The sequence below is a fragment of the Vicia villosa genome, linkage group LG1 (genome assembly GCF_029867415.1).
Source record: "Vicia villosa cultivar HV-30 ecotype Madison, WI linkage group LG1, Vvil1.0, whole genome shotgun sequence".
Taxonomy (NCBI): Eukaryota; Viridiplantae; Streptophyta; class Magnoliopsida; order Fabales; family Fabaceae; genus Vicia; species Vicia villosa.
The window spans coordinates 25,986,215-25,996,470 of record NC_081180.1 but is presented as its reverse complement, the minus strand read 5'-3'; the positions used below and the strand labels follow the sequence as shown (position 1 = coordinate 25,996,470).

At 37.6% G+C, this 10,256-nt stretch overlaps 1 protein-coding gene across 1 annotated transcript; it reads left to right on the top strand.

The window, feature by feature from the left end:
- The first annotated feature begins 1,497 nt into the window (after nucleotides 1-1,497).
- LOC131603179 (monothiol glutaredoxin-S2) lies at nucleotides 1,498-2,123 on the top strand. Its single transcript, XM_058875457.1, has one exon. The coding sequence runs from the start codon at nucleotides 1,554-1,556 to the stop codon at nucleotides 1,860-1,862; it is 309 nt and encodes a 102-aa protein (XP_058731440.1). The 5' UTR covers nucleotides 1,498-1,553; the 3' UTR covers nucleotides 1,863-2,123.
- Nucleotides 2,124-10,256: the final 8,133 nt, after the last annotated feature.

Genomic DNA, 10,256 nt, shown 5'->3' with positions numbered 1-10,256 from the left:
CATATTTTCGGAAGTTCATTTCCGAATTCCCCAGGGGGGTGCGTTCGGAGATGAACTTCCGAAACACCACATTTTCTGAAAAAGTCACTTTATTTCGGAGATGCATCTCCGAAATCAATATTTTATATTAAAAAAAACACGTTTTCGGAAGTTCATTTCCGAAAACACCTTTTTCAAGAAAAAAAGTACAGTTTCGGAAATGAACTTCCGAAACAAGGGGTATTGTGGTAAATTCACCGGAGGTGGCCAAGAAGGTTGGGAGGTGGGTGAAGAAATTCTCGTATTTTATTAGTTTTTGGTTAAAGCAATCAAAAGAACACTATTTTTTAAAATATTTTAATATAACTTTATATTTCAACTTAACACGATTCATTATTATTTCATGAAAGGAAATTACATTCTAAAAAAAAAAAAAACAAAATCACGAACATATTTGAATTGGTATTGAGATTCAAATAACTATACATCAAACTAATTTGTAAAATTTAGGACCAAATACATAAATATGCATGAATAATTACTCTTTCCAATTTTCCCAATACATTATATTGAGACTTTTATATATATATATATATATATATATATATATATATATATATATATATATATATATATATATATATATATATATATATATATATATATATATATATATATATATATATATATATATATATATAAAGATGTTTATTAAATTATTATTTTTAATGATATGAAAAAGGTAAATAAAAATAATATAATAATAGAAAATAATAAATACTTATTAATATAATAAAAACGATATCAAAAATTTATTTATAAAATTCTATAATTTAAAAAAAATATATTATTTCCACGAGTTATTTTTAAATTGAACCCAAGTTAATACTAAAGTAGCACTACCGTACCAAAGAGTTGTCTCCATGGTGTGAAAAGAATTTTCTTCTTTGGTTTTCTATTATATGTCATTAAAATAAATTGGATACAGGACATTTAGAACAAATTGTATTTTAATTTTAATTTATTTAAAAATAACATAAAATAATCAAATGATGTGATATTGAATTTTATTATTTGATTGGACAAGGATACCGGAGTATTCACCTAAAATTAATTATAATTGTGAAAAATATTTCTTCCTTGGCATTTTATTATATCTTTTTTAATTTTATCCTTTTCACTCTATTAATAACTATTACTTTTTAAAAATTCTTGAGAATTTATCTTTTTCATACAAATAATTCTTTAATATAATGTGAAAGTTAAACAAAGATATGGAATTGTTTTGATTTGTTTCAGTACACATGCAATCAGTGCATGGATAAAGAATCGTCTGTTGACTAGTTGCGGAAAGTAATACTTAATTTATTCCCTTTACCGATTTTCGATAGCGACTCAAATATTCTTCACTTTCTCCCTTTTTATTTCCCAACAAGCCTTAATTTTATTCCCTTTAAAGTTTAAAACCTCTATATAATGCATGCCACATTTAGCTTATCTCATCAACACATATCATACAAAAACTTCAATTAAAGCTATACACATTCCTCACATATTAACATTTGTATCACAATATGGAGAGAGTAACAAAGATGGTTTCAGAGAGGCCAGTGGTAATATTCAGCAAGAGTTCTTGCTGCATGAGTCATACCATAAAGACACTTTTTTGTGACTTTGGTGTGAATCCAGCAGTTTATGAACTTGATGAGATATCAAGAGGGAGAGAGATTGAACAAGCACTTTCAAGACTTGGTTCTTCTCCATCTGTTCCAACTGTTTTCATTGGTGGTGAGCTTGTTGGTGGAGCCAATCAAGTCATGAGTCTTCATCTTAATCGCTCTTTGATTCCAATGCTTAAAAAAGCTGGAGCTCTTTGGGTTTAATTTCATCATTCATCCACGAGTCACTCAATATAATAGAGAAAGAAAGAGAGGCAGAATATACATAAGATGAGTTCAATATTATAGAGTTTATAGCTCTAGGTAATAGTGTTATAAGTCTAACTTAAATGATAGATTTTGGGTGCTTTAAGGATAAGGGTTTTGTACCGCCACTGTACTGCATTGGGAATCAAGTCTGTTTAGCCTTCCTTTTTTGGGGCTAAATGTGAATTTTTTTTTGAATAACCATTTTTTTAAAAAAAATTTCAAAAATAACAAACTTTTCAAAAAAATTACAAAAATGTCATTTTTTTTTAAAAAACACACGTTGTCGCCAGGGGGGGTGGCGACAACACTGGGCCTGCAATGCAGTCGCCAGTGGGCCTGGCGCCCATGTGTTAATTTTAGGTGTTGTCGCCACCCCCCCTGGCGACAACACCTCCCCTTATTTTTTTTTTTTGTAATTTTTTTTCTTTAACATTAATTTCACTTAAATTTTTTCAGTATTTTTTTTTTAATAACTACAATTTTGTAATAATTTTGTGTAGTAATTTTCAATATTTTTCAATCTTAGTTTCATTATTTCCACCTAATTTTTTTAATTATTTCCTCTTAATTTTATTCATTGTTTCCTCATAATTATTTCTTTCAATATTAATGTAATTTTTTTCATTATTTCCTCTTAATTTTTTTTCAATATTAATGTAATTTTTTTCATTATTTCCTCTTAATTTTTTTATGGTATTATATTTTAGGTAATTTTTTAGTTTCAAAATTAATGTTTTCGGTACTATTTTCTCTTAAATCTTTGTAAATTTTGTTGGTTCCAAATATGTTCTCCATGGTAATATTTGGTAATTTCTTTCAATATGTACCATGATCTTTTTTTTATTTAGTAATTTTTTTTTTGTGTTGTAACCCATAAAATTTAAAAAAAAAAAGTTCATTTCATTGAAAAAGTAAATTACATACATCAAGGAAACTAATAACTATGTTGTGGAACTAGATCCACGATTGGGACATTTGGTCCTATTATGTCCTACCTCACGACATATACTACACTTCCTCTGCATTTTTTCAGTTACGTCCATCTCGGTTCTAATACGCCTGCTGTTTGGTCGACCGCTTTTATTCCGACGCATTAAATCGTTATGCCAAACTGTTTCCCCCTCGTACACAGGCCAATATGCTTCCATTGCTACCACCGGGAAGTAATTGTCGTATACGTTGAGCAACGTTGAAACCTTGTAAATTTCTGATACCAAAGATAATGCATCAAAGTGAGTATGTGAACATGCTGCAAGGACATGGGAGCAAGGCATGCGAAATGCTTGAAATTGGCCACAGTCGCACCAACGATCTGGGATATTGACGCGATACTGTTGTCGTGGAAGTCCCTGATTGTGGTCAATTGTTTCCTTTACACTGAAGGTGTGGCCATGACGGTCGAACTCGGTCACCCGATGAGTGTTACCCTTGGCAGATTCCTGTTGTATATATTTCATGCAGACGTCACTATATACCTGTTGTGTTTGTAACACTGAATTCCACCTCTTGCCTCGTGTGGCGAACAAAGTTGCCATCCGAAAATACGTAGCACTAACAATGGCAGTTACAGGTAGGTTTCGTATGCCTTTGAAAACCCCGTTCATTGATTCCACAAGATTTGTAGTCATGTGGCCCCACCTAGCCCCATCGTCGTATGACCTAGTCCATCTTGCTCTATCAATGCTGTCAATCCACCTCCCTGCATCTGGATTTGTCAACGCTATTTCTCGGCGGTAGTATTGAAATCCAGGTTGGTTTAAGGCATACCCCGCGTTCACCAAGTGGTTCTTCAAAAATTTATCCTTGATCTCTCTCATAAAATTCTGTGCTATGTGCCTAATACAGTAGACATGCTTAGACGGAGGGTTGTGCCAACCATTTGCCGGATTGTTGTATGCGCTTTCAATAGAAGCGTGCCTGTCAGAAATCAAACAAAGATTAGGTTGTGGAGCGACTCTAGCTCGGAGATTCTTCAGAAAGAAACCCCAAGCAGCAGCTGTTTCGCCTTCTACCAAAGCAAATGCTATTGGAAAAATGTTGCTATTTCCATCCTGCGCGACCGCCATCAACAAAGTTCCCTTGTATTTCCCATACAGCCACGTTCCATCAATTTGAATAATCGGCTTGCAAAAACCAAAACCGACGATGCATGGTTGAAACGCCCATAATAGTCTATGGAAGATTCCATTACCTTCGAGAGGGGTTCCGTCCTGGGACTGTGCCGGCAGTGTCTCCAATATACTAACAGTCCCAGGTGAATACAATTGCAGTGCAGCCAGGTAGCGAGGAAGTTGTTGGTACGATTCCTCCCAGTTGCCGTAGACTCTTTCAATTGCTTTCTGTTTCGCCAACCAAGCCTTTCTGTACGAAGGTCTGTATTTGAACACAGAAACGCAATGAGAAATAATTGTCTTCACCTTCAGGGATGGGTCAGTTTCGACCAGAGGAATGATGGTATGGCATATCATGTCATGACTGAGTTTTCGATGATCTTGCGCCATGTTAGTGGTGACGCAGGTGTGGGCTTGAGATATCGAACGTATCACCCACGCGTTAAACTTCTTTCTGAATGATGCCTTCAGCATGTATCCACATTCCGGGTTTTTGCATGCAATAGTGACTCTCTCTGGATTTGATCGATCGGCTTTAAAATCAACACAATTTGCTAAGTGCCAATTTTTTATAGCCAACAGACAATCATCCTTCGAACGAAACGTGTCACCCTCTTTCAACTCCTCGCTTGACCTCATGTATGGATTGTAGAACATATCGGACGATGGCTCGTCCTCTCCTAAATTAAGCGTTGTGAAATGTGCCGGAGGTGAATATGCATGTGTATCCGGTACTGGATCCGGTACTGGAACTTCTTCGTCACCTTCATCTCCGGATTCACGATTCACCAACTCATCAACAACATCTTCTATATCAGTTTCTTCGTCAATGACATGCTCGGGTTGTTGTTCGTCATCAACAACAGGATCAATAACTTGTGACTGAATATTTTGCGAAGGAGCATTTTGTTCAACCACTACGTACAGTTCCAGATAATCATAACCAAAATACTCATGGGTGAGGAGCATGTTTTGGACCTCTAAGTCAGTTGTTATCTCTGATTGACAAAACATGACTGAGTTGTTAGGTTGAAGAAGGGGTTGTCGGTAAAATATCTGAGACACTGGTTCTCTTATTTTGGATTCGATTTTCCTTTTTAGATAAGAGAAATCTGATTGTCTATTTAGAGCAAAACGTGTTGAGTTTGTGTTTCTAAATAGAAAACCGTTTGTGTCGCAGTGGTATGTCTCACCATTCATATGAACACGAACTTTGAACTGCGAGGTGGATGCCATAATTTTGAAATGTGTTTGTGAAAGAAGCAATGTGAGAATTGTGTTGTGTTGCAAAAGGAAGAAATGTTTGGGAAAGTTGTGATGGTTGTAAAAAATAGTATGTGAAGTAGTTCCTATATATCATGCAAGAAATCTTACACAAGGGTAATGCATGCAAGAAATGAAGCAATAATTCTGCAGAAGATAGTAACTTTGACATGACTAATGCATGTCACAAGAGATTCTCGTGCCCACCTCTTACACAAGAGTCATGCATGCAATAAATGAGGCAATAATTCTGCAGAAGATAGTAACTTTGACATGACTAATGCATGCCACAAGAGATTCTCGTCCCCACCTCTTACACAAGGGTAATGCATGCAAGAAATGAAGCAATAATTCTGCAGAAGATAGTAACTTTGACATGACTAATGCATGTCACAAGAGATTCTCGTGCCCACCTCTTACACAAGAGTCATGCATGCAATAAATGAGGCAATAATTATGCAGAAGATAGTAACTTTGACATGACTAATGCATGCCACAAGAGATTCTCGTCCCCACCTCTTACACAGGGGTCATGCATGCAATGAATGAGGCAATAATTCTGCACAAGATAGTAACTTTGACATGACTAATGCATGCCACAAAAGATAGGGCTGCATGCATGAAGATAGGGGGAATCGTTGCAGGAATCTATCAGGAATCGTTTCAGGAATCATTACAGGCGCATGCTAGTGTACAGGAACTCGTTTCGGACGCATGCGAAGGACAGAAAACAGATGGGGACCATGTGGGGCCCTGAATTTTATTCTACAAAATTATTGTTTATGTTTTTCCCTTGTAAATGAAACCCTAATTGTCCCTCTATAAATTAGGGTTTCTTGTGTGCATCAGTACAGACACGAAAAAATGAGATCTCGAATAAGGCCAGATGGCACGCACCGGACTACTGATCCTCCGCCACCTGTAAGGCGTTTGGACTATCAACCTCCCATTGTCCGAAGGAACGGTTACGTTATTTTTTCTGCCGTCAAACCTCCCATGCAGGTAATGTTTTGGAACATTCATTCCATGGATCAGCTTAAGAGAACTCTTCTCAGGTTTTTGGAGGGAGAGTGGAGTCCAGGCGAACAAATCAGATCTATCAAGAGACTTAGAACAAGGGGAGGTGTTTTTCTTGAAAGACAGCGTTGGTGGGAGACAATGGAGGACGACATTCAATGCACTCGAATGATGGAGGACAGAGAAGACATTGTCCTAACCGTTGTAATATCCTAGACGTTACAGTTTCTTTATTATTTCAGCTACTTCTGTACCGTCCAATTAAATGCTCTGAGCATATATTAATGAAATGTTTTTTTAAGATTACAAAGTTTCCAATTAGTATTTAAGTTATTAAAAATTAGTATTTAAGTTATTAAAAATTAGCAAAATAAAGGTGTTTCACCGATTATAAATAAAGGTGTGTGTGTGTGTGTGGAGTTGAAGTACCAACTCTTTCTTCATTCTTACTGCAAACACTGAAAATGAACTCAGTTTGGGCTGTCGTTTTTTTTGAGGAAGGTAGTCACATGCGTGTCTGCCTTAACCCCCATTGGAATTTCCAGAGAATTGTTAGAGCCATCAACACCGGGTTTCGTCAACTAGATGGTCCGACCAGAAAAGTTAAACAGATAGATTACCGTTGTCCATACATTACGTTGACGGATAATAATCCAGAAGGCACCTACATGTATTATTGGGACCGCGTGAAAGACGATGTGGACGTGGATCTAATGTTTTGGACACATAGTGGAGAGGTTAACCGAGGCGTTGAAGATCCACTTGTTCTTGCAGTGATACTCGAGTAGTTTAGATTAAGTGTTGTTGTGTTTGTTGCAATGATCGAGCGTGTACTACAAGTTGTTATGTGTTATTTTCTTAGATGTTTTTAGTTTCTGTGCTGGTTATTGTCAATGTACCTTTTTAATTAATGAATGAATTAATGTTTTCCATAACATATATATATCTGCGCTATTTTAATATAAAAGTCTCAAAAGCTATTATAGTTGTATGTTTTAAATGAATTCACACTAATGATAATGCATGTCACAAATTATGATATGGAATTAAAATCTATTATAACATAACATTTTCAAAATGTAACATAAATATGAAGAGACCAGACTAATGCACGCCATAAGAGAACCTCGTCCCCACCTATTACACAAGGCTAATGCATGCAAGAAATGAACCAATAATTCTGCACAAGTCACTGTATATGACGTGACAAGACTCTGCAGGGAATCTCGTCCCCACCACCGACATGAAGTGACAAGACTCTGCAGGGAATCTGGTCCCCACCACAGACTTGACGGGACAAGGCTCTGCAGGGAATCTCGTCCCCACCACAGACATAAAGTGACAAGACTCTGCAGGGAATCTCGTCCCCACCACCGACATGAAGTGACAAGACTCTGCAGGGAATCTCGTAATAACCTATGCATTTTGGCTATAAATATGTTCCCAAACTTGTTCATTTTCTTCATCACCTCTTATACTATCATCAGAGCAACTTAGCATCAGAGCAACTTTGTGTTTCATCATCAACAAACATGTCTCTCCTAACTATGGGTCAAGAGCACCGAGGCACCATTGCAAACATTGCGACCTATGTAAGTTTTAGTAAACACTTAATTTTTTTTACTTAAATTTACTAATTTCAAATACTTATGGGAGGTGTTTTTTTTATAGGATGTCACGAGATTTAGGACCCGTGCTGGTAAGATGATTGCTCCTGACCCTTTGATTGTGGACTACGTTAAACGTGCGGGATTTGGTGAGGTAATGAACTTAACACATACCTCAGTTGATATGAAGTTTATATTAGCATTGTGTGAGCGTTGGAGGCCTGAGACTCATACTTTTCACCTTCCAATGGGTGAATGTACCGTCACTCTAGAGGACGTGTACATGTTGTTGGGTCTCAGAACAAATGGAAAGGCAGTGTATGGAAATGTCCAACAACCAAACGCCCTATGCGTCGAATTGTTGGGTGTGGATTTAATAGAGGGTGAGGGGCAACAAAGGGGTAGGGGACAAGGTATAAAGCTTGCTGGCCTTCAGGAAGCTTATGTTGGGATTCAATTGGATCAGTTTTCTGACGAAGAAACTATACTGCGGAAAACTAGGATGTATATTATGTTGTTGTTTGGTAGGTTTCTATTTCCCGAAGGCACGGGAAATAGTGTTAATTTTATGTACTTGTGTTTACTTGGGGACATTGATGCAATAAAGACATATAGCTGGGGTTCGGCTGTGTTGGCATACCTATATAGTTCCTTATGCAAATGTGCAAAAAAGGATGTTTGTACATTTAGTGGATGTGCATTCTTGCTACAAACATGGGCATGGTGGAGGATGCCGATATTGGCCCCTGCAAATCCAAACAGTTACGCCTTCCCTTACGCTTCAAGGTAACGTTTGGATCTTATTTTAATTATTGCTTTTTATTCCATCATCATTGTAACTATATTGATTTATATCTTTTAATGTGTTTAGGTTCAATGCACTCGGAATGGATTGGTCCAAAACGCCTGATTCCAAAATCATTTTCTACCGCCAGTTATTAGATCGACTAGGACCCCAAGAAGTAATACCTCTAAAAATGTCCATTTTCTAAATATATTTTTAAAAATAACTATATTCTATATTCTGAAATTAATATTATTTGCTTTGCAGTTTATTTGGCGTCCTTACTTGGAATTGGACCACGTACCCGACCTTGACGAGGCGGCTATTTGGACAGCAAAATCACCCATCATACGGTTCACCACTGTGGAGATGCACCCGAGTGACCGTGTGAAGCTCCAATTCGGCATGCATCAAGGTATCCCTGACCCACCTGAGCCTGACTGTTTGGGACGTTGGCATCTTGCGAAGGTTAGCGAACAGTGGTACGTACAAAATTACAAGTCCTTTGCCATAGAGCAGCGTAAAATATGGGCTCGTCGATCAAAAACGGTTCTAGAATTTCCTGTGGCGCCGGGAGAAATGAAGCCAACTGTTGAGTATGTAAACTGGTACAGGACCGTCACAAATCCAGAAATGATTGTGTCTGCCCCTTTCTATTTAGCTGACCCGCGAGCACAACCTCCATATTTTGGAGGACAACAACAACCACCACCAAATTACCACCAACAACAACAACACCCACCGCCACCAAATTACCAACAACAACAACAACCACCACCAAATTACCAACAACAACATTACCCACAACAACACCAACAACAACAACAACAACAAAGTTACCACCAACAACCAATGCAACCACAAACACCTTTTTACCAACAACATTCCCAACAACTCCACCCGTTTTTTTCATCCCAAACTCAACCACAAAATCAACAATTCCATGCAGGGAGCTCTTCTAGATCACATTTTCAGGAATTCCATGCGGGGGGCTCTTCAAGATCACCACCAATGACCCCCGACATGGGCATAGAAGAAGAATACCCGCAATACACCACATTCGACCAACACACATCACAGTACCCCAGCCAACAATTTGACTTCAACACACCGCCACAACCATTGTATTTTAACCAAACCGGATCCACCACCGACTTCCAAAACTTCCAGGCTGCACCCACTAGGAGAAATTTTAACCCGCCTAGACACAGCTTCGACAGCGCCGCGGGCACCCGCCTATCATATGGAGGGAATTCTATAGGTCAAGATGTTGAAGACCCAGGTTTCATTCAGGGACCGTCGACTATGGCACAAGACGTACCAAATAGAGGGGGCGTCGTCGCGGGAATAGGGGGGCATTACCAACTCGTGACCCATCTACACGACCCATTCGACAACCTCAGTGTGGATCGTACCATGGTCCACGTGGCGCGCAATAAGATTTTTATTTGTATCTTGAATGTATTTTGTAATGTTTTTAATTATAATGTATTTGTATCGTTAATGTTTTTTGAAATGTCTTTAATTTTAATGTATTTCTATCGTCAATGTATCGTTATTGTATCTT

What these genes read in the sequence shown, in the direction of transcription:
- LOC131603179 (XM_058875457.1), top strand. Translation starts at nt 1,554, where the DNA reads ATGGAGAGAGTAACAAAGATGGTTTCAGAGAGGCCAGTGGTAATATTC.